Here is a 27,391-nt window from a genome sequence, read left to right on the forward strand (position 1 = left end):
GGTGGCACGGACACAGTGAGAGAAGTCCTCCCCTATCAAGAAAATGCTCCATGGGCCAACCTGGAGGAGGCATATTCTCGGTTGAGGTTCCCCTTTCCCAAATGACTGTAGCTTATGTCCAGCTGATAGAAAACTATGACATTGTCATGGCTAAGCTCCTGTCTGGGAGCTGTTATGGCTTGAAGGATGTGCTGAAGCATGATTGCCTAGAATAATTCACATGTGTGCATGGACAGATGATCTCAAACTTTCAAGCAGGCTACAACAGAACCCATATGAGGGCTGAACCACTTACAGTGGCATCTCCTAGAAGCCTGTCAAAAGCGCAGATGAAAAGTTGGGAGTGGAGTTACTCAGAGGCTGAGGCAAGAGATCACAAGGCCAGTCTGGGGTACATAGCAAGACCAAGTCTCGAAAACAAAACCAAAAGACTTCAGAGCCGTGTGAAGCTCTGTAGTCAAGTGTGCATTGCACCTGTATATGAGACCTTTGAAATGACCGCCCCAAAGCTAAAAAGGTGGTGGTGGGGGTTTAGCTCACTGGTACTGTATGCTTGGCATGTCCAAGACCCTGAGAGCAACCTCAGCACCAGCCCCAACGAAAACGCATAGACATTTCCTACATTAGAACTAGAGTGCCAGGGGCTGGAGAGATGGCTCAGCGGTTAAGAGCGTTGCCTGCCCTTCCAAAGGTCCTGAGTTCAATTCCCAGCAACCATATGGTGGCTCACAACCATCTGTAATGAGGTCTGGTGCCCACTTCTGGCCTTCAGGCATACACGCCAACAGAGTATTGTATACATAATAAATAAATATTAAAAAAAAAAAGAACTAGAGTGCCAGAGTGAAACAAACTGAAGCCTAGCAGTCAAAGGAACTCCTCTTAAAAGGGCAATGCCACTGGGCGCTGGTGGTGCACACATTTAATCCCAACACTTGAATTCAAGGCCAGCCTGGTCTACAAGAACTAGTTCCAGGATAGGCTCCAAAGCTACAGAGAAACCCTGTCTCGAACCTCCTCCCCCACCCCCCAAAAAGAGCAATGCCAGGATCCTCAGAGAAAGAGAACACCATCTGGGGATGGAGTCTCCATTTTTAGTCACAGGTTCCACTACTGAACTTCTGCTCCATCCTCAGGTGGAGACTGTTCTTCCCCACCCCCACCAGGAGAAAACGGAAATGCCCCGAGGAAAATGTCTCAGGACGTGGTTTGTCAAGGTCTGGTGAGATGATTGTTACCTACAGTCTGTGGGGCCTCATGGTATGGATCTTTAAAGGAGGGCTCCTGGAGTGTGCTGGAGTAAGCCTTCTTCCAACTCTTGAAGAGTCAAAGGTCCTAGGGTACACGGGCTCTGCCAGGTGAAGCGCACAGTGAAGAGCTCTTCCGTGAGGTCTTCACAGGAAAGCCACTAATGAAAGATGATGACTAGATCCCGTGACACACGGCAACACTGCACTGCATGTGAAACCCTTTCCTCGGGCTACCCTGGTGAACCCTACCTTAGCCACCCAGGTGACTCTCACGAGGAAATGCGTGGCCAAGACCAAAGACAGCTGTCTTCAGTGACAATAGGCCTTGAGAAACCCCAGTTCCTCTTGTGCTCTTCAATGCGTGCTTCTCCCTGAACTGCTGCGCAGCCACCCGCCAGAGTCATGCTGGCAGAAGGCCTAAGTGGCACACCCAGCAGCTGAGGCATGGCGGTCCGCGGGCAGCGTCTGCCATCTGCACCAGTGAGAACAGAAGGTAATGACCCGTGGCACTCATCTGAACCAAGGTCTGTTCACTGTAACCAGGGAGCCAACCTCAGTCACCCGCCACACACCTTCAAGTGACTATAATACACAATAGAAAGACTGGGGCTCTCAGGGCTGCATCAGTGTTCTTGCTCATTCAGAGAGCAGTTGTGTGCCTTGTGAACTGACTTAGAACCTGTCTTCACCTTTAAAATGGGTACGTCAGTGGGGTCGCCTCACAGGATTGTGACCAGTTCGTGGATGATACCAGGCCAGCATAGAGGACACACTCCTGCATTTGGCAAAGCAGATAACAGTAAACACTGATGGAGATGGCAAGGTTTCCGGAGACAGCCAGGAAGGAGACTGTGCCTTTAAAAGCTCTGACAACTTCATACGGTTAAACCGATTTCCAAAAAGTGAACTTCCAGCTTGCTGGGTTAGGTTCTGGAATTCTGCCACTAAGATTTAGCATTTCCACACAACAGTGTGGGCTGCAGGGGCTGCTGAGATGGCTCGGACGGCAAACGTGCTTGCTGTGCAAGCCTAGGCTAGCAGCTGAGACTGACCCTCAGATCCCATAGAAAGGGGGAAGGAGCAAAGCAACTCCTCCGACTTCCACATGCATACACCCCTGCCTCATACATACTACCACCACTACTAAAAAAAGATAGGAAAACAAGACATACAAGCAATCAATGTGCTAAGCTTCTCTGAGAGCGCTCTCATTTGTGACGTGTGAATATGTGCATACGTCAACGCCACATGGAGTTGGAGGCCACAGGTCACCATGAGGGCCATCCACTATCTACTTATCTTTTGAGACAGGGCTTCTCACTGATCCCAGTGCGCATGGACTGTTTAGAACGCATACACAGCGAGCTCTGGGGCTGGCTTTGGTGTGACCCACACTTGACTTTCTGTGGGTGCAGAGGCTCTGAACTCAGGCCCTCATGCACCGTTCCCAACAAGCCATCTCCTTTCTGCGACGAGTTTCCTGGGACCCCTGGAGCTGTCCCTTCCCCAGAGAGTCAGGTCTTCCAAAACACAAACACACAGCTTTGTCATGATACTTTTTTTTTTTATTACAATATTCAAAAAACTGGGTATGCAAGTTTAGGGGATCTCAAGACCCCTTCTTCAATCGTAGGAATGTGCCATCTCAAGACTCTATAGTCAAACTATAAAGAAGTTCAAATGTAAAGAAAAAAATGAAAATGCAATTTCTTCATAAACATTCTGTTACTACCAATCACATACTCTTTTGTAAACCCTGAAAAATTTCCCTGTAAAGCAAATAATATATATATATAATATACACATATTATATATATATAGTGTGTATGTATAAAGTATTGGTAGCTCCCCTTCCCGAGAGATCAGCTGTTTCCCTTAATCATCTGTTATTAGTGTCAACAAACGGCTACAGGTACATATTACTTTGAGAATTAAATACATCATTGTGAAATTCAAACAAGCCGAAGGGCAAGAAGGAAAACGCCCTATGTGGACGGCACACCTGGGGGTACATTACCCGAGTTTCTTTCTTTCCGCTGTTGCCTCCTTTGCAGACCAAAAAACAAAAACAAAACAAAACAAAAACCCCTCTTTTATTGCAAGCACAGCCTCAAAGGCACTGGGCAGTTCCCTTACCATCACCTCCCCAGGGTTTCCAGTATTGCTATCCGCACATTCTTGGACTCCTGCAGAGCCTGGAGCCAAAAAAATAATAATAATAATAATATATATATATATATACGCAGGCCCTGGACCAGCATGGCTGATGGGAGGCACCAAGCACCCGTGGACACAGCTCTCAGAGTGTGTGTACTAAGGTCACATGTTCACTAAATACAGACTTTCTGCCCTCCAAATAGGCCCCAGTCTTTTACTCGTGTGTGTGTGTGTGTGTGTGTGTGTGTGTGAAGGATTTAAACAGACTGCTTCCAAGTATAAAGGAAAAAAGTGAGCAGCTTTGCTCCCTTTGACCCTCACCACCTGAAGATGGCCCGAAGGTGGTGGCCATGGGCATGGCTGTGAGGACCTGGGTAGCTATGGTCAACCGACGGAGCTACAGAGTGGAGGTGACCCAGGCCGCACGGGTGGAGGTGGCTGGCAGCGCTGGGCTCTGGGAGGCAGAGGTGGCAGCGAGGGCCACAGTGGACAGGGCACAGAGAAGCCGATGGCTGCCTTCACTGCAGGGCCCGGACGAGGTAGAGCTTCTCGCCATGTTCGCTGGTGAAGATGGGGGCCTTCTTGTAGTGCTCCACAAGCTCGTCCATGCTATGGAACCGCCGCTGCCCAATGCAGTAGACGCTGTCCACCAGCTGCACCTTGAAGTGCTTGTTCCTCCCTGACGCTTTGAGAGACACAGAGAAGTCACTGGGCTGGGGAGGAAGAAAAAGGGAGTTACCAGCAGTGTAGGGAACACGGAGACCAGGGTCTGCCTGAACAAGCACTGTGTTCACCCGGAGCAGCACGGTCCTTAGACTGACCGGCAGCCCAGGGCTTTCCAGTTTGTATTCAAACACTAATGAAATTCTGCTTCCCATGGATTCAGGGATAAAAAATGCACTCTGGGCCTCTGACAAGTAGGAACTCATTATAGAGAGAATGACAACTGGGTTAACCTTGGGGCGGAAGAACCGGAGATTTCCATTTCCCCAAATTATTTCTGACAAACTGGGAATTATTCACAATGGCTCTCAGGCAGGCAGGGAAACTAGAAACACTCCTTTTGGATTTCTATTAGAATCTTTAACAACAGATACCGTCAAAGCGATGGATGTGCTTTAAACAGTTTGCTGTGTCCCAGAGATGGCCCCATGGTGGTTCAAGCACAGATCTCAGTGAGAAAAGTCTAAATTCTGTGATGAGTTCAGTTCCTTACTGACTTGAGTATATTTTGGGATATACTAGTGTTTTTAGGAAAACTGGCCATCGCATCCATGTATTGAAAGCCAATCGGAAGGATACTGCATGGAGGTATCAACCGATTCAATGTTTACTAATGATCGTATGACTTTATACGATACCCAGTAAAGAGGTGAGTGTGGAGGTCGGTCCGTGACTGTGACTGTGCTACTTCCTTCTACTTAAAAAAGTGTCCTCACAAGCTCATGAGCTAGGAGACACAACGTGAAGGAGAACGTGTACTTGTGGAAGTTGTAAGTGAACAGGAATGTGAAGTGTGTAAATATACATGTGCTCGTAAGTACACACGTGAGTGAGTTCGCACACTTGTGGTGGAGCCAGGAAAGACCACTATAAATAGAAAAGCTGAAGCCGAGTTACGGGCGGGAAGGGCTTGCTGACAATGTGCACGAGACCTATGGTGGAAAAAGGAGGACCCGTCCTTCTGCACTAAAAGGACAGTATGGCTCAGGAGGAAGTAAGAGACTCACACCCCTGGACCCCGTTCACTTCCACTTATGATATCGTTGGACTGTCCTGTCCCCTGGTTAGCTACTGCCTAAAAGATGTTCTCAAAAGCTTCGAAATCCTGCTTGCCTGGGCAGGGCCAGGCTGCCCCTCAGGACTCACCCTGAAGCAGTCAGTCCACACCCATGACAAGACCTTCGGAGCCTGCTCCTGCTTTTCCCCATCCCTGAGGACTTGCTACTACTACGCAGGAGCCAGTAGCTAGTCCTCTTTTCCAGCAGGTCCTCTACACAAAGTTCACGAAGCCCAATGACTTATTTGATGGGGTGGCCAAGCACGGCAGATGAGGAGTCCATTCTAGGATAGGAGCCCGGGGCAGCTCAAACACAGTGGGCAGCAGGCTCCCCCACCAGCCACTGCTGCTTGAAGAAAGGAATGACAAACGACAACAGTTTGAATTTATGCTCTATCTATCCCCATGCTATACCCAGGACTGGATGGCTGCGAGGAGGCCCAGCAAGAAATGGGCCTCAGGTTTTTACTAGCAGGGCCATGCATGAGCCCCAGGGTGGGCAAGACGCTGAACCTGACACTTTCTTCAAAACATCACGGAACTCCAATGTCACAGGTGAGCATGCCAACAAACCCCATTAACCCTTTTATGCTCTAGTAACCTCAGTAATGCTGAAAGTTACAGTCTGCTTTCCCTTGGAATATTCTAACTGCCAGGATCACTGCTGCTGCCTTCTCATTCCAGCATCAAATAGCTGCTTGAAGGTAATGATATGACAGCCCAACCGTGGACCTGAGAACCAAGATAGTTACAGACCGACACTAGTTAGAAGCTTGCCAACCGGCCCAATCAACACCATCTACCACAGCTATTGTGCTCCCAGACCCCCAAGAATGCTGCAAGCTGCCGTTTGTTTCCTTCTGGGACTTTAAATTGACAGCACCACAGTTAGTGCCTTCCGACGTCCGTATTTAACAGGGGTGATTGAATATGACCAGTGATATCCCAACCACTGATCTGATAACCAAGACAACTACAGATGAACACAAGCTAACCTCAGAATTCTCTGGGGCCCACTTGGAAAGTGAACAACAGGTACTGACCAACAGGCACACACAGCCTGCTCACAACCCCAGGTACGGGCACTAAGGTCATCAGGCAGTTATCAGACAGTTGCATACAAGAACACATACAAGTTAGGAGCTGTTCAATCTTCTCCCAATGGCTCCAGGTTCTCTTTGGGGGTGGGGGTTATATTTTAGTTCCAGGCTCCTCACTATTAATATTCTGCAAGTAATCCATCTGAGCTAAGATGGGGGTGCCCTCCCTGCATCAGCTTGCCAGGAGCCAGACCATGCGATGTGGATGATTCTTGAGTCAACCATGCCAAAGGAGCCTTGTTTTCAGGGGTGGTAACGGGGATGACTGGAATCGGCATGTGATATGCCTGGTGTTCGCTAATTAATAGGACTTTCCAAACAGGAAATTTTGCTTTTAATCTGAGATCCTTAATTTGACACTATGACGTGTGTGGGTTTGTTACAGTACAGCAGTAAAATGTTGCAGCAGGGAAGGCGGGTTTTTAATTTCATGGGCTTCTTGAGCGGAAACCGTGAAGTCAAGGACACACAATCAACTCCTGCTAAGCAGGAGTACCGGGGAGTCTGGAGTGTTCTTAATTCAGATTGAGGAGACATTTCTCAGGCAATCTGAAAATGAACTACACCAAGAGACATCTCTTCGTGTTACAGGTTCCGACTGCCTGTCAAAACACTGAAGAGCAGGCGTATTTCAGAGTTTGGATTTTCTTCATCCTTTTTTTTGTTTGTTTGTTTTTAATGGCTTGGTTCTGCCCTGGGGGAGTTTCTGCTTCTGTCACAGACCTGAGAACCTCCCTTCATAAAGTCCCCAGATGACGACCCTGCTGCGGGTGTGGGGACCACTAAGCTCTGCCATCTTTGGGCTGTACATACGTTGATATTCCCCCCATCCCAAAGAAAGGGCAGCCTACTGGCTTCTTATCAAACCCTCTATCCCCAGCCCTTTTCTTCTGGGAAATGGATACTTTTTTCTTTCTACATCAGTAGGGTAAACATCTTTTCTCTAAAGAAGAGGTTCCTTGATCCCCAAAGGAAGAGCTAATGTGTGAGAGGTAACATGGGCTCTACTGGATAATATCCTCACTGTTTTCCGCATTCCCTGTTGGCCCGACATAGCCCATTTTTAGGTCAAAACTGACATAAGTGTTTTTTACCAATGACAGCGGCACGGATTATCTTCTCCAATCCCCAAGCCTCTGTTTACTCCACAGGCAACACCGAGCACGCATTTCATTTGCGTGAAAGACCCTTATTTTAGGAAAGAAAATCAATCCTCAACTAGAGAACAGCTTGCATGTCCTACCTGCCAAAACCTAGGAACTACCAGAGCTTTTAGGGTCATCCTCAAACAGGATGGGTGCATGTTGATCCTGCTCTGAGTCTCCCTCACCCCGGGTAGATTTCCCCAGTACAATAGTCCACTGTACAGACTTTAAGAATATTGTCCTCCTTCATCTTTCTACATGGTTTCCGACTAAAGGACACATTTTCTTTGTTTGAGGTAGGCTTCGCTCTGTAGCTCAGGCTGATCTGGAACCTACCATGTAGCCCAGGCTGGCTTGACACTCTTGGTGATCTTCCTTGCCTCAGCCTTCTGAGTGCTGGGACCACAGTAGTGAGCCACTATGCCCAGTTTAAATGACAGTAAGTTATTATTCTACCAGAAAACAAACACTGTTCAAGCGGCTTCACACAAGCCTACATCCGACGAGGTAGGGCTTCTCCAGTCCCAGCATGGGAAGCACTGGGGAGGGGCCTGGTATTCTTTATTTCCAGCAAGTGTCGTGGCTGACAGAGATGCTGCTTGTCTGAGACATGCTACCACGGTGCTCTGAGGAATTCTACCAGGGCCTTCTCACCTGCTGGAGCCCCTGAGTGGATTCTGCTCACCACACACTTAGAACTTTAAAAAGTGTGTGCAGCAGACTTCATGTCACTGAAAACACCACCTTCTTACCTGCCACTCCTGTCACGACTTCCAGGCTTTGTTAAAGTGGCAGGGACTTGAGAAACATCTCCCAAGTGAAGGACTCTAAGGAGAAACGTAACAAAAATGGCAGAAGCCACTCTGAGCGGATGCGTGCCAAAGCGAAGCCAGGGAGGTGGCTTGTGGCTGTGGATAGGTGCCGGCTGTACAAGCATGAGCACCCAAGTTTGGATCCCTAGAGCTTGGGAGATGGAGCTGAACAGCTGAGCTCCAGGTTCAGTGAGAGACTGTTTCAACAGAGTGGGTCAAAGTACTTGAGAAAGACATCCACCGTTAACAGGTTATATGCATCCACGGGAATAGGTAGACACGCTGCACACATACAAGTAAAGCAAAGGCTAAAGGTCAAAACCACCCTATATTCATTAGACTGTTTTTTTTGTTTGTTTTTAAAGCAATAAATGTTGCCAAAGATGGAGAATCTGAGTTCCTGTGCAGTTGGTAGAGATGGAAAATAGTGTAATCACTGTAGAAAACATATGTAGGTCTTCAAGAAAATTAACAGGTTTACCATTTGATTCACCCAACCTATCAAAGGCTATATGCAAGAGAAATCAAAGAATAAATATTTATATACCCACAATCACAGCAGCATTAATAAAAAATAAGCAAACTGGAAACACTTCGAAAACTCGTCACCAGGTGAGTGGATATGTAATATTATTCAGTATTGGAGAAGGATGACTTTTAAAGCATTGCTACAACGCCACCGATGAAAGTGAAGTAAACCAGGCACAGGCAGACAACCACTATATAATTCCATTTCTAAGAGGCCCTTAAGTATAAAAAAAATTCAGAGAGAGTGGGAAGGGAACCCCAGGGAAGAGGGCAGCCAGAGAGTAAGCATTCAAAGGGAACAGAGTTTCACTGTGGGGCAGCAATGAAGCTCCGAAGATTGATGTAAAAAGTACTGCCGACTGAACGGTACACCTACAAACTGTCCCGAAGACGTTTTACCACAAAAAGTAAAGATGAAGTGATGATCTGCACAAGATCTGTGAAACTCTGATGGGACTCCAGGAAACGGAAGCACCACCACGGGTGGGGAGGCTGTTCCCTTCCTACCACAGAAGCCACCAGGGGTGGCCAGGAAAAACAGGGGACATCGTGGGGAGGAAGCACAGTCCTCCTGTGGTCAAACAGAGCTTTTGCCTTAGGCCACCTGAGCCACCTGGTGACCATTTCAGTTTTTCTTAGGGACCAGGCGAGCACTAAGAGATGATCAGGAACCTCTGGACTTCTAGCTCATTCGATGAACCACATCTTTGTCCACTTTTCAAATATCCCAGGGATTCTGTGGTTGCTGGTGCCACGGTGCCTCTCCACAGCAGGTGACATCTGTAACACACTGTGGTGGAATACAGGCCTAGGGACAAGTCGTGAAAGAGGTTCTGAAGCTAATGGTTTCTAGTTTCAACTCTGCTGTGGCCCTTCCTTCGTTGTGGATGCTAAGTCTGTAAAAAGGTACCGGACAGTGAAAGTGTAAAATGGAAGCGAGGCTCCACGGCTTCAGGATGGCTCTAGACGGTAGGGAGGCCTGGGCCAAGTGTTCAGTGGTTGTCTTACCGAGCTGTGTGACAGTTTTCTCTGCCAGTTCCTTACAACGAAGTTATTTTATAACTAAACATTAACATTACCCATGGAATTTCCTTGGGAAATGGCAAAGAACTCTTGAAAGGACACTAGTGTGGGTCTCCCCTGTGACGCAGGACCCTCTGCATCTACATCCCATTCTTCACAGCAGAAAGCTGGGCAGAGAGACGAGCATGGACCTGCTGGTCCGCAGACCCACTCGCCCCCAGTCTGCACGGCCCTGCATGTGTGCTGTTACAGACAAACATGGCCCAAGCCACACTGTTTCTACCATTTCCTCTCCAGACTGCTTCATGCGGCATGCTTGTGGGACTGCCCGGAGGCAAGCTAAACTCTTACAACTCCTCCGTGGGGCAAAGGAAGGTCTCTATCTCCAAGGCAGACACACACACTCGGTGTCTTCTGAGCAACAAAAAGGCAACGCCAGGAGTTTCCCATTAGCACAGTTCTCGCCACATGGGCATTTCAGAGACTCAAATGATAAAGGTGTATTTGGACCTGGGATTTTAAGTTTCCTTTTCCAGTTCACTTTTCTATATTTTGAGTGAAAACCATTTCTACTATGTACTACCGATTTTGCATGAACTCTACATATATCTTTATATGAAAAGGAGCTCCTGATCTAAGGGATTTTAATGAGAACATTTCTGAACACCCTTAAGGCTGAACTGTTGATTTGGCATCCTTTCTTATTCTGAAAAGCTGTGTTAGCTGGCAGTGGCGACCTCTTCTCCCCGCACCACGCTGTCAGACTCGAAAAGCCAGCATCTGGACCCTGTAGCAGTAGCAACAATGGTACTTCAGAGGCCACGAGCGTGACCCAAGTCAGTCAGCAGTCGGTCGTAACCACACATGAGAACAAAATACAGGCTGAACTGGGCAGCCCTACAGCCTGTTCTGGGCTCAGAGCAGAATCTTCCGAACTGTACATAATCAATTCACCCCGAGAGGTCTAACATTCTTAGGCTTCAGTGCCAAGCGAGGCAGACACAGTTAGGTGTCCCTGACATATCCCTGTGCTAACCCTCACTGAAAGGGGAATGCAGGGGGGATGGAAGATGCGCCTGGATCAAGCCTGCAAGCCAGCCAAGACTTTTCAGAAGTAAAGCTAGCCAGAATGAGAATGGAAAGATGTTTCTTTGCCAGGAAGGTGGGCATGTTTAGCTGCAGGGGCAGGGGTGGTGTTTTAGTTCTCCACATTTGTACCAAGGTCTCGGCAGGCAAAGCCAAGCTGGAGGAACGGATGGAGGTGAGAGTACGCGATACAGAGACGCTAAAACCATTGCTGGGGCAACAAGGAGACCACTTGCGAGATGATGAGGAAGAGCAAAGGATGTTTTACCACCCCAGTCCAGACAACTATTGGCTCAGAAGACTCAACTCACAGACACACTGTGACTGCCAAGTGCTGGAGGTTCTTCTCTATTCTCTCCATTTCTTTAGCTCTATATTTCACTCAGAAAGGTCAACATGGATTCAGCACTGTAGGTCTAGCAAACAAAAAACACTGACAGCTTGTACTGTTTGCCAGAAATCAAACGAGGTCACCCTTGTAAGCATCCCCATAGAATCCATGTAGGCAAACACGTAAGGACTTGATGCCCATATAGGGCGGCCAGGGCTTCTGTAGATTTTCTGCATCCACCGGTTAGTTCACAAGTAGAGGGTGATAAGTAACAATACCCCCTTAGCTCTCAAGAAGAACTGATCATCACAGATGAATGAAAAGAACAAGGGAGGAAAAGAGGTCAGAAGAGAAGGGATGATGGTGCCGCAGCTGGGGACGGGACAGTCAAACAGGCCTGCTTGGTGGTTCATTCCTCAAGTCTAGCCCACTTCCTCCATCCTGGAGGCAAAGATAAAGCAACGTTCATTTTACTTGCAATATACCTACTGTCCTCAAAAGTGGACTTTCACGTACCCAGATATGGGCAGATTTTAATTCGTCAAAGGAGAAAAACAGTAGGCATTTATCAGTACAGAACATTATCCAGAGCCTTGCTTACCTTGAAATCACCTAAGACAGATTTTAATTGACCCCTGTCAGTAAGATGGGTTCCCCAGAGCTACTGTTCCTGCTCAGGAGTCAGGCTTCCCAGAATCACTTCCATAATGGAGACTCCAGGCCCAAACGCCTTAGTCTGGTGGTAGAGTCAACTCCACCCCCCAGCCCCGTGACATGCAATTAGATGGCGAATTAATGTTCTGTGTGACCTGGGCTTGACTGTGAGAACAGGCTCTGACCTGAAAAATCCCAAGAGAACAGGAAAAAAAATGAGACAGAACACGGGAGAAGCAGAAGGTACAAAAAGACAAGGGAGTCACCCGTGTGTCTATTTGCACGGGCCCTTCACCGACACCAAACGGAGCTGCAAACAGACAAGACAGTACATCTGAACGTGGCCCATTTTTTTCACCCATGGATAAACACAACACAACTCGGAGCCCCGTGTAACAGGTTCTTGGCATGGACCCACAGTTTGACAGCCCTGAGATCTTCGGGAAAGAGGCCACGCACAGTTGCAGGCTGCAGGCCAATCAGGGTCTCTGGAGATGATACACGTTCCAAAAAGGCCTTGTTTGCCCTCACACACCGCTGGCAACAAAAGCCTGTCTGACCTCAGCTTCTTAAGTTAGGCAAGATAAAGGACGTCCATAAAAGGGAGTTAAAAAAAATTGTAAATAATAAATGCCTCCATCAGTAGGAAGCAGGCTGCTGATGCGGACACAGAAAATTAACAGGCCTATTTAGACTAGAAACCCTAGGGGACATGTTCATCTGTCCATAAATGATACCAGTATGTGGTTCTTGCCCCTTCTCTCCCAAGAAGCCACTTCAAATACAAGCGCCTGGCTCTCGAGCACTTAGACCGGGCATTCTGCACACTAATTGGATTTTCAGAGCCGTTCCTATTCTGCAGTGGGAGAGATCTCGCTGTCCTCAATTCCTCACAGGCCCTGAATGTGATCTAAAGGAGCCATGCATGGAGCTTCCAAGGCGTGAGGACAAAGCCATGTGAAGTCCTGCCAGCAACAATGAACCCTGGGCTTGATCAGGACATCTCGGGATTCAGATTTCAGACGCAGTCAGCATTCGGAGTACTGCCTAAGAACATCTGAGGCTAAGGCCAGCCCTGAAAGGCCGCTGACACATAAAGGGATTCGGTTTCTGCAAGTCTGATGCCCCTTCTGCTACTGAGAACACACTCCAGCGGCCCCTCTCCACGAGGGGCTGTGACCGCATCTCTCAGATCAGTCCTGCGGGGCACGAGGGCACACTGCTCACCGGGCTAGCAGAGCGGAACACACGCATCCCGCTCTTAGAGGGTGCACTTAAAACACGAAACCAAAGCCTCGGAGAACCAGTTAACACTTGAATACACAGGACTAAATTCTTGCTTGTAGGTTTTTAGAAGAGTCACTGGGACGGTATCTACAAAACGGGTTATTCCCAGGAGGCACACACGAAAAGGCTGCCTGTGGTCAAACTGTCTGCTTCTTTCAGATAGTCGACGAGCCACAACCCCAACAACCAGCCACCTGTTGGGGGAGGACTGGCTGTGCCAGACAGGTGGCCTGATTCCCCATTTACTCATCTCCCTCAGCACTCCAGGTTTCTGTTCAATCCTGTTTGTAAGTACTTTAAGAGCTTTGCAGGGACGAGCTTGGCAGCAGTGCTGCGTGCAGCCAAGACAACCTTGGGATTATGTGGTTTACAAAGAATAACAAAGCAGCAACAAAAGGCTGCGTCAGAAGCCGGGCACCTGCTGTCTGAGAACCCGCTGATTGCTCAGATGTAGATGGCACCAAGCGAGTCATCACAGGGGTCTCCTACACAGGGAGGGACCAAGAAGGAAAAGGAAACCTGCATCTTTAAACTGTGAAAGGGGGAGCCTTACTCCAGGGCCAAAATCACCCATGGGAGCTGAAAGGCACCCTCCCACATCTCCCCACATCCAGGAAAAAGAACGGCAGCAAGGATCTCAGCCTAGCTCTCCCAGATTGAGTTAAGATGGGAGCAGCGGACCCTGTGCCAACACAATATTTATCTAGATTAGTATGAGCCTTCAAATACCATTCTGCTATCTCAAGTATAGTCAGTGAAGATGACAAGAGAATGGCACACCAGTCATGTCGCCCACATAGGCGGTCCTTTTTGAGGGAGGTTCCAAGAAATCTAGCAGCTACCTGAAGCCATGGTAGATCAGAACCCTAAAAATGAGGGTTTTTTTTTTCCCGAAAACCCCAAAAATGAGTTTTTTTGTTTTTTGAGACAGGGTTTTAAAGGCATGCGCCACCCGGCATAAAACTGAGTTTTTTTCTTATGTCCATGACTAAATAAGACCGGTAAGATATTTAACAATGCTGAATCAGGCAAATGAACTGTAAGGAAAACCGAGAGACCATTGAGCATCCTCAGACCAGGGCTGGAGTTGAGTCCCTGAACCCGCTCGCAGATGAGGGAACTGGACACTTAGCTTTCTCCTGGCAGTGCGGCCCCAGCAGAGGGGCAGTCGGGCACTTACCGAGGACTCGCTGTCCCTAATGAGAAAGTCGCCCTCGACGCCCCGCTCATTGAGCACGCACTCGGCCTGGTGCCGCGTCACGTTGCCATAGTACCACTCACGCCCAGCGAATCGTCCGCTGGCTGAGGGCCCGGTGTAGCTGATCTGCGGGGTGTGCGTGGGGTGCAGGGCAGGCCCGTCACTGAGGACCACCACGTAGTTCTTGGGGACCAGGCCCACCTGGCCCCGGGCATTTTTGCATTTCCACCACTCAGGGTCGTTCTCAGGCTTCTCAATCACCTCCATGGTCTCCCCCTTCTCGAAGCTAAGCTCCTCCTCAGTGACCGAGCTGAAGGGGTACAGCGTCTGCACCACATGCAGCACCCGTGCGCCTTGCCCGTTGCTCATCGCGGCGCCCCGACGAAGGCTCAGGAAGCTGGGGGCCTCGGCTGCCGCCTCATCTGCCTCCTCCAGCACGTAGTTGGAGGGGAACCAGCCGATTTGCCCATTGAAGCTGCCGCGCCACCAGCCATCGCTGCATTTCTCCATAACTGTGACACGGGAGCCCTTCACCAGGGACAGCTCATCCTCTCGTTCAGCTACGTAGGCAAACTTGACAAAGGCAGGGATATTGAGGTCATAGATGCGGTCGGCACCGCTGCCATTGGCTGGGTATTCCGCATCAGTGCTTGGCGTTGGCGATGCATCTCGAGCGCTTGGCTTCCTGCGTGTCTTTCCGAGGCCTGTGAAAACAGGGCAGAGGGCTCAGTTGGCACTGGGTGCATGTTGTACACCCACGAAGGTGTGGAAGTGTTTTTACCAGGAGAACACAAAGACCGGTTACAAATGGCAGTGACCAGTTGGGGGGAAATGGTACAGCTGTGTGGTACAGACAGGAGTGACGAAAGGCTGATACTTACCCATTAACTAATGCCAGTGGGTCTATGACACAAAGATAACAAGGACAGAGAAAAATCCTTCTGGAAGGATGGCCAGCTTTAGAGAACCCCTGGGGCTCAGCATTGAAGGTGCCTGCAATTTTATACCAGGTAAGGAGTTGGACTAAATGAATGTAAAGATCGATGGGCTGGTACCCTGTCCTGCATCCACTTACCTCCCTCCTGAACAGTTTGTTCCTTGTTGCTCCCCTGAATGAGCTGCCCTCCTATGCCCTGCCTGCAGGCTGGCCCTTCTACCTTCCGTTTCCACTTCTGTCTCCACTTGTAACTCATCTCTGCTCACAAAACTCGGGACTGATTATCAGTCCCAGCTAAGTCTAAGGCAGGCCTCTGAAGACTGTGAGAGGAAACCTGCAAGTGGATCCTTGGATCAACGAAATGGGCCACAGAAAGCCAGCGGATGTAATGGGTTTAAGGGGATCGGAAAATCTTCAGCGAGTACCGTGGTTTGCCTGTGCATACCTCTGTCAGCCACATGTGAGCAAGCACTGCCCTGTAATGTGAAACACACTTCTTTCCATACGTAGGAGGGTGATTTTGAGAAGTCCTGACCTAAGCATGCTTCTGACCCAATTAAAACATAAAACTCCAGACAATTCTAGGGGAGGAAAGAACACTGGCTAAGAGCAGGGGATGCACTGCACAGGGCAAGACGCCTCAGTTTTTCAGGGAATCCTCTCCCACCAGCTCTGCTAGCAGCATTCTGTGAAGTCCCTTGCGGACTTCCCTTCTCCCCAGTGACACCGAGTGACCTCCAGGGGTAGTTGAGTTCTCTCATCTTTAACCTGCAGACTAAGCAGGCTAGTCTTCAGGGTTGCTTTGCCCAGGGTGCGGGTCCAAATGCAGAGGCTATGCTGCCTTCATCCTTCATCCTTCAGTGGGGCCACTGGCCCCAGTTCAGAGCCAGGAGCGTCTGAGGCGATGCAAACTGGTCTGAGTGAATACACAATGCAGTTAAGGCTATGGCAACTGCTCTGCTACTTCATTCTGGACCACAGCACTGGATTCATATACACGGGGATGGAAGAGCAAGTCAGAAGATTTAGGTCAAAATCTAAATTTCCATTCTACTTAAGAGTCATCTTGGTCTTCAGTCCCAGGTTCAGTTCAATCCTCACCTGGTTTTCCCTGTGTGTCATTCTTCACATGTAAGACAAACTGATTTAAGGCCTACCTATTCTTAACATGCTTGTGTTAATTGCTATTTAAAGGCCCGTCTCCACATAATCCCAGTTTTGAGGTCCTGGGGTGGTGGTGGTGGTGGTTAGGATTTCAACATATGGATTTGGGACATAATTTAGTCCGACAAGGGCATCTACATTCAGACGATGCATATGGAACACACAAGTATCCCAGAATCAAGGTATTCTTAACTGAGCAAGGGTTTTGGATGTCTTTGATCAGAACAGCACTTGTCACAAGAGGTCCAAAGTCCTCTTCAAAGACTCTTGGCCACAATCCCAGTGACGCCAGAAGGCCAGGGGTGTGCAAGCCTTCTGCAATCTAAGAGGCAGCTGTACAAACTGTGTGTGTATTGGTGGAGGGTTTGTCAATATCCCGGCCATGGATATTATCCCAGCGTTCACAATTCTCCCCAAGCAAGTGAGAAAAACAAGATCGGGAGAGATAGGGGAACTGGATGGCCATTCCCAGACAGTGAAGTGGTATATATAGATCAGTGCACCCAATCAAAGCATATTTAATTCATAATAAACCAGATGCCCAGCTCTGTCAGAGCAAACTGGGGTGTCAAGAACTTATTTCCATCTACTAGCCTGAAACTGGAGGTCAATGGCTCCTTTTATGGTAGAAGATGATGAAAACGGCTCTTGAGTTTCCAGTTACAAGTAGGCAGAGCCCCGAGATTTTAAGATAGGAGAAGTAGCATGGGTGGGGAACATGGGTAGAACAGCAAGCACAGACAGGCTGGGACAGGCTGGGACAGGCTGGGTGGGCAGAGCGGGCATGGGAAAGTCACGTGGGGTGCTGAGAAGGGGGCCCATCCTCCCACTTTCCCCCACTATTCTTCTTGCTCTGTACCTGCCCAATGGTAGAGCTAGTGTCACCTAAAATAGAAGGTACAAGAAGCCCTGAATGTTGAGACAAGATAATCTGTTACGCCCCCTCCACTCCGCTTACTGCTGAGGACCTCAAAGAGAACAGTGGTAGCCTAGGGTTGGGAGTAGCAGGGAGCTGGGCACCCACAACAAGGTGGTGGCACCGCTTGTGTGAGGACCACGACAGAAACTGTAATCCTAGGTTCAGGCTAGCCTGTGTAATAACCAGCCCGCTCCTCCGGCCTTGACTGCCTGGAAGCTGGGACAAAGAGCATGAAGAAGGAATAGGCTGGCTGCCCCATACCCTTGCTCTGCGTGCACACTTTTCAGCATGCCTTCCCACTTTGTCTCTTCTCTCATGAAACCCCCACCACCGATTGTTTTTAGTTGTAACACAAACACAACTTCAACTCTAATATGTATCCACCTTTTTAACACAGTACTATGCCTCTTCTCCTAGAATTGACACATTTTCTCAACGAGAGAGGCAAGCCCATTTCTCAAGGACACAAGTCATATTTACTGGCTATAAATAGCAAACCCACAAAAACATGGCAGACCAGAACCCCAACACACCAGAGTGTCTGCTCACCCCATCTACAACACATGTAGGGATTTTTCTAGTGCTGTCTCCAGAATCCTTCTCCCTGGGGTCCCAACGGCCAACTCCCTATGCAAGCACCAACAGTGAGGTCCCTCCTGATGTCCTTAGTACATCCCACCCAGAACAAATACGCTTAGTACCTGCCACTTTATGCGGACAGCACAGTGTACGTCACGCATCTGTACCAAACCCTGCATGAGAGTTCAACAACCCATTCCCTTTCCAATTCTCACGTTACTCCTAAAACCGTCCCTCAGAGAACTGACCCGAGGCTGTGAGCTCTGCAGCTGGGCGTGCTGCTGCAGCTTGCTTTGCATACATCATATGGATGAGACTCTCTAGAATGAGCCCATTAGAAACTCTCCAACTGCTAGCAAGCTATGTGTTGGGCCAGGTAAAGTATCACGTTTGTGCAAAGCAATGGCTTTCCTGACAGCCTGTTCAATAATGCATGAACTGGAACACCCTGGCATGGGAAGGAAATAGAACAAAGGAGGAAGAGAAAATCCCAGCGAAAAATCCCCAAGCAAAACACTTGCAAGACGCTGTTTTCTAGGTCTTAGGAGTGAGGTTTTAACATCTACACTGAAGATCTGTGCTCAGAGAAGAACACTTACAAACCATTTCCAGGGCCCTGTGCTTACTGCTTCCAGCAGGAAATCAAAGCTGCAGCATTTACAATGAAGAAACCTTAGAGGTCCACCTGTGCAATAACCTGCTACTACATAGTACCACGGGCTACAACAATTCATCTCCTGAAGTTCTGGAAGCTGGGAATCTAAAATCACAGAGCCCACAGACCGGGCGGGTCCTGTTTCACAGCAGTAAGAGTGGGGCCTCCTGGCTACGTCCTCATCTGGTGGAAGGAGAAAATGGGTTTCCCTAAGACCTTTATAAAAGGACACTGGGCAGCCATTTTTGAGTCCTCTCAAAGGTCTTATAAACCTCCCAAGAGGAGGGAGAAGATGGGGTGAGGTTTCAACGCTCCAGCTGAGGCAGAACACAAATGCTTGGGCCTCAGCAGCCTGGCCAATGTTTTTCAGCTCCTGCCGTGGGCAGCAAGCCTTGAGTCGTGCTGCCTGCTGCCAAGGAGATGGAGAAGCAAGTGCCTATGTCCCTGACATTTCTCCCTATAGCACCTCTGAGCAGCAAGGATGCCGTTTCTCTCCACGGGGCCTTAGGCAGAAAGGCCATCAACCATATGCTCAGTAGTTGACGTGGGTTTCAGACCCTCAGAAGGGGTGACTGGACCAGCTGGGTTGCCCCAGGCCAGGCAGCAGCCCTCCCTGGCACAGAGCTGCCCAAGGTGGGTAAGGTTTGCCTGCTATAGGAGGTGACCAAGCTCCCAATGAAGCCACTTCTCTAGAGACCTAAAAAAGAGACCAGCTACAGATTGTGCCATAGCGTCTGTCACCTACACACGATAAAATGTGCACTGTGGAATTGTATTTCTGGTCTGTGAGCAGATAGCTCCGTTTTAAATGGCTAACAGCCGAGCTGGATTTAAAAAAGGATGACACTTTAATACTTTCTACTTTCGTGACAATTTTTATTGGCCCTAGGTTAAGGCCCCAAGTTACATATTTTTTATAATAACAGGCACATTTTAACTTTCTCGAATAAGATTATATACACTAAAACCGAGTTCTAATAAAAGTTTGAACGTGTCATACATTATTAATGTTATTCATTTTAAAGTCAAAATCTTTTATGCCCCCCCCATCAAGATGAAGGGCTGTGATAACAAACACCTCTGAGACAGGCTCTGGCTGTCAGTTTCCAGCTGGAGCCCTGCAGACTTGGGAGAAGATGTCAAACAAATTTGATAGTTCTGAAATATATTCAAGCTAACTTGTTCAGATGGTGTGTGCTTGGATTCTGGGAACTCTGGGGGCAAATCACTTAATTTTGCCACTAATCATATCTGTAACCTAAGTAATACGGAACCAAAAATATTCCTTACACTTAGAATATTATTTAAACTATTGTGATTAAAGGTGATTAATGTGTGGGGACTCCCTCCATTAGAGTTAGGGCCTATTAAAGCCAGCTAAAAAATTAAAAAGGCCTTTCTTATTAGAGGCCATGAGATCGGACAAGGTACGAAGTGACTGCGGCAAGCTTTCATGTGAAAAGAGCATGTGACGCTTGGCTTGGGAGCACTTCCACATCGCTGCCCACTGGCTTGGTTTGCATCGAGTTTTGCGGTAACACTGAGGAGACCAACTCGGTTATTTCAGGATAAATTTTAAAATAATTTAACAACCACAACAAAACCACCAGAATAAGTGAAAAGACAAACCTCAAATTTGCTATGCTGGCTAGCGTTTTTTTTTGCCAACTCAACACAAGGGTCATTTGAGAAGACAGAACCTCAGTTGAAAAAAAAAATGTCCCCAGTGGCTAGGCCTGTGGACAAGTCACTGGGGCATCTTCTTGATGAACACTATGGGTGCGCCCAGCTCACGGGGGATGACGCCACTCCTGGGAAGCAAGCTAGTAAGCAAGCAGCGTTCCTCTATGGCCTCTCTGCTTCAGTGTTTCTTCAGGGATGGGCTTTTAAGGGGTAGGGTGAAATAAATCCTTTCCCCCCCCCATTTCTTTTGGTCATGGTGTTTTTGTCATAGCAATAGAAACCCTAGCACACTAAGGTGAGGACATTTGAACAGGCTGACCATGCAAGACCATACAGTGACTCTAGTTTGAACCTGGTCAGCACTTCCAAACCCCTACCATAAGCAAGGCTCTTCCACCTGGCTTAGCAGGGCTTATTCTACCTGAACTGCTGGGCCGGGGATAGGGGGAACATGTGCTGTTTCCACAAGCTTTCCAGGGAGAGTGAGGGAAAGCCATGGACAACAGATGCCAACAGCATTTGGTGTTAATGAGGGTAGAGGTGAGCAAGATAAGATCCAAAGAGATAGAGGCCCCACAGCAAGAACCAAGTGCCCGAATCCAACCTACACTCTCACGATATAAGCTGACTTTAGTATTTTTTTTTTCAAAAGCTAGGTTTCAGCTGACTTTGTCTCATCGACTGAGAAAATAAAACAGACTTCCCCGATTTACACTTCCCACCTCCACCTTCTAGAATGTGCCCAACCACTGATGCCTACATGTGAAACTGCTGTCTGTAGACAAGCAAGAAAACAACACTTATGGTTTGGGGCCGCCTGAGTTTGGTGTGGGAGAGACAGAAGGCAGCAAGCACACGAGCTGTACACCATGCTCATGGGCTCCATAAACCACTGGGATGGTGCACGTTCTTTTCTGAGCCTAGAGTGTCTTAGGTTTCACTTGCCCTCTGCAAGCTACCTGACTTGGTGGAGAGCAGCCCAGACGCATTTCACTATGGCCAATGGTGGCGTAGAAGGGATCAAAGAAACCCAACTTGTGGTTCAGGGAACAGGACAGGCTCTTGAGTACAAACCAGTTTTAGACAAAGTCAAGTTTAAATAAAAATGGCCTTGGTCACAAATGTGGCCAGTTCCTTTGGTCCTATGGACACTTGGCTATGCCAGTAACAATGTGCAGGTATTTACAGGGCAGTGAAAGGATCTGAAAGGCCAGTGAGTTTTTTTTTTTTTTTGAAACCAGAACACCTCAGCCATAGCATAACCACCAAAGGTTGGCACAGTGTCGTATCGTGAAGAAGAGCATGATTCTACTCACTGCTCTGCCAGAGGGCTTAAGGGAGCGACATGGGTGCAGGGTCACAAATTCCACCAGCTTCACATTACTGCATGAGCTAACGCACAACAGGTGGCTCTTAGGCTGCAGAAGATTTCAGGACATTCTACCAGACTACAGCTGTCCCCAACCACCCCTCAACCTCCCCCTCCCCCGTACTGAACTAGGGCCAGCCATGACTGCAGGGTAAATTTCTATCAACAGCACCTTTGCCTATGCCCCTTTCTCCTCTGTCTTATCAAAAAAGATCTCTGCTGTTCACTGCTCAGCCTGAAGCAAAGCAGGAAGAATGTCCTTCTGACCCCTTGGCCATCACAGACCAGTGCAGAGGAGTCATTCGTGTAGACTCTAAGTACAGATGCCAACAACTTTGCCACCAGTTAGGTCTGTAAGCCAAACTCAATCTAACCAAAACTCCAGCTTATACAAAAATGTTGTTTAGACTAAATTATGACCAGAGGCTACTAATGTGTGGGCATTTCCTCTATTAGAGTTAAGACCTAGTAGTAAAGTCAACTAAAAATTATGAAAACCTCTTAATACTAAATGTTACTGTGGTGACAAGTATAATAAAAAGGACTCAATAGAATGTCCCTGTGAGCCTGTGGCTTCGGAGCCTACAGGAAGCAGAGGAGCCTACCTAGATAAGACCAGGAGTACCCATGGCAGGAACTACAGGCTATTTGGAGTCAGGAGCAGATAGACGTCGAGATGCTTCAAAATGCAGAAGTCTGGGTTCAGCACGGAGAGCAGGAGCAGGGGGCATAAGTCAGGGGGTGGACTTGGGGAAAGCAAGTGCTGGAGGCTCCAGAGGCCCCTCGGAAACTACAGAGAAGGGGAGTGGGCAGTGGAGAAGCAGAGCTCTCCCCAGGGGTAGACAGAACAACCATGGCAAAGCAAAGGGCTTGTCACCTGGACATTCCCACCTCGGTATCTTGCTAGGGGAAAACCCTCTTTATTGGGTACTAGGGAACCATCGCTAGAAACATAGGAGTTCTGAATTCTAAAGCACCACGGAGGCAAGGCACTAGGACAACATACCTATGCTTTCCTTCTTCCTTTATGGACCACAAATACTCCGTCCCACCTCACCCCAAGACCTCAGCCGCTGTCGCTGGGGTCATGTGGGGTCTTAATGCTCTACAGAGGGGAGAGTATGCACTCTCTGACAGCCAGAACGTTATGAACCCAAGGAGACTGACAGAGGGCAGCACACTTATCCTGGAACTTTTGTTCCTCCTCGTGAACTCCAGCTTTGAAAACGGCAATGCCTTCTCCACAGGCTGAGTTGATCCCAAAGTCCCTTTGTGGGTCATGGACAGCATAGCTGTGGAAAGATGTCCTGGGCACATCCATGTGCAACAACAGTGTCCAAGGAATAAGTACAACGTGGGCTTTCCTCCACAAGAGGGGGGCTTACCCCAAAGATCTGCTGAACTCCTAGATCTTTCAAGAGCATTAAAACGCAGCAATGGAGCCCTGTGAGGAAGCCATCTCGTATGCGGTTCTTCCCTGTCGCTTCTTAGGTCACTTATCCATTAAAAACAAGCAAACAACAGAAAACGTCCACTCAATTAATGAACTCGGCTGTCCTCTTTCACCACTCCCATTTCAAACACACTGTCAGCCCTTCCTAACCAGTACTGGTGACTGCTTGGAGCCTCGGCAGGTCAATCTCCTTCAGCGGCACCAACTTCTCCTAGAGCAATTTCTTCTCCCTGCCCTTTGAGAAAGCTCAAACTCTTAATTGTGGGCCTGTGAGGGTAGAAGGTATGGCCAACAAGGGGTTGCACCAATTCCTGACCTTCCCTCTCTTTCTTCTCTCTTTCTTCTCCTTATGATGAAGGACTCTCCTGAATGTTATTCTATAAAACTCCTAAGTTCATGGTTGAATGCTAAGAATGGGAAGAAATGGGGAGATCTGTGAGTTGGGTGAGCGCTGTCACCCCGCATCCTCCCTCTGCGGGACAGAGGTGTTGGGGCCATCCGCTCCTCCACAAGCACCCGGTTCCTTGTGCACAGGGCTCTGAACTGCGAACTCCTAGCACTCCTTTGTTAGCGGACAGGTAAGTGATGGGACTAAACATTTAAGGTTAGGAAAAATGATTTAGACTTTTTTTCTTAACAAATGCAAAAGTCAAACGGTAACACAGATGCCAAATGAAAATACCTTCATTTTTCATTACAATTGTTGATGAAAATAAATATTCAGCACCTCTCAACACAAACACCCGATCCAGGAATATGAATGATTTGCATATACAAAAGGGTGAGATGAGGCCTAGATTACAAGTGACATTCTTCAGCAGGACTGGAAGTATCAAACCACCAGCAAAAGTTGAGCACACACCTAGCTTTTAAGACTGTACTGGAACTACAAGAACTGAACATTGTAAATTAAAATGTGTAAATGGTAATGGGGCAGACATGGGCAAACGGCACTTCTGCAGGATTGTCTGAGTCACGTTTGGGATAGCTCCCGTGCTGCCCAGATCTGGGGACCACTACAGCACCTCTTCTGTTGTCCCTGTCATCATCTGTCACAGAGATGGATTGTGGGGGGGAGGCAGCGCCAGGTAGGTGAAGTAGCTGGGAAAGCTCTGGATTTAAGTGACTGGCACAGAGCAAGAACCCAAGTGGCAGTTGCCTAGGGGCTTGCTGTAAACAAGAATTTTGATTAATGCCAGAGTTAGAGCCAGAGGAGGATCAGTTGGAGAAAGGTAGAGGCAAGGCTTTCTCAACTGAGCTGCGTGGATTCCGCGTCTCCTATAGCATTCCCCTGGGGCAGGTGCCACCTCCCTCCTGACCTTGGGGGCAGAAGTAGATGATTTACCAGAGAAACCCAGAATAATCTGGAATAATCCGAGAGAGGCTACTTAGTCTACACAACAGAAGGTCTTAGTGTCAGGAGGAAAAAGGGCACTGCTTCTAAGGCACAGGTACGTGGACAGATTCCTTGCTGTTCGGGGTAGACAGAGGTGGTTAATGCCCAGTCCTCCAGAAGCCTGTACCCTATCTCTAAGTCCTCAACCACTGATGACGTACAATCGGCAGTGCCCAGCTGGGACACAAGGGACTTCGCTCCTGGCTTTGGCGAAGTCTCAATTGTCTGACTTTCATTGCAAAGTGTGGTATAGTGATCTAGAAGAACCTTCTAGAAATCAGCACAGAGTCTGAACTATCTACGCAGGAATAAATAACATATGAAAAGTCACAGTGGATCCAAGGGTCCTTCTGAGGACCACACAGCTAACTTGTCAATGCTACACTTTAACACAACACACTCAGTGAAAGAGTATGGATCTGGTCAACTTCAATTAATAGCACGGCAATGCAACACATTACAGCTAACTCTACTTACAAACACCTACTTGCAAATTTTATAAGCCAGCCACTCAACAGCTGTGCTTCCTAAGGAAACAAAAAAGACAAAAATCAAGCACATTTCCCATGGAAAGCCACCCCCCATGCCATGCTTTCTTGAAGAAACAAAGGTGGTGCAGCTTCAAAAATATTTAAGAACTGTCCTGCAAAGTGGTTTCCACAACTGGGTAAACCAACAACAACTTAAGCACATTTGCAGAACCTGTAAATTCAGAAACAGAGTGGAGAAGCAATAACAGCCTGAAGGGAAAACCTCTAGGCCAGTGGTTCTCAAGCTTCCTAATGCTGCAACCCTTTAACACAGTTCCTCATGTTGTGGTGAACCCTGACCATAAAATTATTTTTGTTGCTACTTCATAATTGTAACTTTGCCACAGGTGTGAATTGTAATGAAAATATCTAACATGGTACCCCTATGAAAGGGTCTTTTGACCCCCAAAGGGGTCACGAGTCACAGGATGAGAACCACTGCTCTAGAGGCAAAAAAAGGTCACACATGTGGCCTTGATTGACCCATAGAAAAGTACCCAGTACCACCTGGCTGAGCCTGTTAAGTAGACCCTGGCTCTCTGTGCACCAAGCAGGAGCCTTTGGATGCCCACCTACCCTCTCCATACTACCAACAGCAAGCACAAGGCCAGGGCTAGAGGAAAGTGGGTACCAGAAGGAGCTCAGGTAAGTATGGGGGACTCGGCAATCAGTAGAGCTACATGGTGCCAGTTAGCGACGCCCCAAGGCGCCTCAGCTGCAGATGGAAACACGCTGTAGAGAAAAGGAACATTTCAGACATATGGAGGGGAGCGAACAACAAACGCAGGCCATATGGGGAAACGCGGTCTGAAACACGGTGAGGTGGTCTTACTCATTCCCAGTCCATGCCGCTCTGTTCCAAGGCTCGAGTTAACTCTTTAGCTCAGAGGGGCAGTTCTTTAGCAAGCCGCCATATAGTGAGACGGTAAGAAACAGTCACTATGTCAATTATCCTGAAACACAGACAGTCCTCAGGATCCCCAGGGCAGTGTCCCATGACCCGCCATGGCCACCAAAACTCATGTGTCCGCACATCCCTTAAATAACATGGCAGACTATTTGCATAGAATAGAACCCACACACATCCTCACGTGTACTGTTTGCCAAGTACCACCCAATACAATGCAAGCGTTATGTGTGGTATACTGTATCCTATGGGATAATGACAAGAACAGAGAGCTAGCTCATAGACACACAGCATCCCTGATTATTTCCAATCCGCTCAGAGTTGGTAGAATCGTTAATGTGAAGCCTCCCAGTGCTGAACCTGACTCTCTGACCTCCACGAAGACACAGGGGCTACAACAACACCCTGGGCAGAGCAGCCTGGGTCTCATGCGCCTCACTGTGCTTCACCAAGTTTCCTGAGGTAGACGCTCCTCCCACACCTCAAGGTCTCTCCTAGCTTTTGTCCTATTAGTAATTTTTTTTCCCTTCAAAACAATCTGTCTCTATTTTCTAATCATCCTCCCACTGATCCGTTGTAAGTTGTTTTACATTTTTGGTTCTAAATACTTGGAAGCTTATGACATACGAAAACAAATCTGAATTTATTCTGAATGTCTGGCAGCACAGCACTAAGTTTCCATAGGATTCCTGCAATAATGCATGTGACAGCCTGTTTCGATTGGGAACAATCTGGTGAGACGGAGTTGTAATGGATTCTAAATTACAATGCATTATGTTTAATTCATGCTTGCACAACGGCGGATATTACACCGCGGAGAGGGTGAAGTCATGACAAAACAGACCTCGGGAGAAGCTGGACCTCTGAGACGGAACTGAGAGCCTGCCTTTCTAAACGTTATAATACAAATTTTCCGGGGGCGTGCGGGCCTTTGTCCTGTTCTCTAATGAAGCCGCTGCAGAGTGCCTTGGCGAGGAAGCATGTTCCAGGACAGGGTGGCTAGCAGCAGTGTTCTCATTCCTGAAGAACAGTCAGTGCAGAGAAGCCCACGACTTCTCCAACGGATAACAAGAGTACACAAACTCTAAGCATTCCCCCAAACCAGAAGCATAGGGACCGCCAGAGTCCCTACACTTTGCACTGACTCCATTGAGAACAGTCACAAGTCATCAAAACAACCTAACTGTAATGCCTACAAGCATCGAGAGATTAGATACAAATGCTAACCGATTCTCTCAGAGCCAAGACACCCCAGGGAATGTGCTTCCTTCTAAGTTATTTTCACAGATTCCAATTTTCTTAAAGGTATGTCCATCTTAAAGACTAGAGACAACTCTTTGGTAGTTTTATGAAGTACAGTCATTTCATGGGTTATAATTTTTTTTACACTTTTAATTAAAATATAATCACGTCACTTGTTTCTTTCCCCTTCCTCTCTCAACCCTTTC

The 27,391-nt window shown here is 48.1% G+C and overlaps 1 protein-coding gene across 4 annotated transcripts in view; it reads right to left on the reverse strand.

Annotated features, from left to right (window-relative positions):
- Positions 1 to 2,793: 2,793 nt before the first annotated feature.
- Nck2 (NCK adaptor protein 2) overlaps positions 2,794 to 27,391 on the reverse strand; it is a 118,750-nt gene continuing 94,152 nt past the window's right edge. For all 4 annotated transcript variants that reach the window (XM_075980266.1, XM_075980267.1, XM_075980268.1 and 1 more), the window contains exons 4-5: positions 14,334 to 15,055; positions 2,794 to 4,120 (exon numbers count right to left, since the gene is read on the reverse strand). In XM_075980266.1, the coding sequence (XP_075836381.1) occupies positions 3,926 to 4,120; positions 14,334 to 15,055 (917 nt within the window). In that variant the 3' untranslated portion in view covers positions 2,794 to 3,925. The remainder of the gene's footprint in view (positions 4,121 to 14,333; positions 15,056 to 27,391) is intronic.

Source organism: Microtus pennsylvanicus, chromosome 7, assembly GCF_037038515.1.
Source record: "Microtus pennsylvanicus isolate mMicPen1 chromosome 7, mMicPen1.hap1, whole genome shotgun sequence".
NCBI classification, from domain to species: Eukaryota; Metazoa; Chordata; class Mammalia; order Rodentia; family Cricetidae; genus Microtus; species Microtus pennsylvanicus.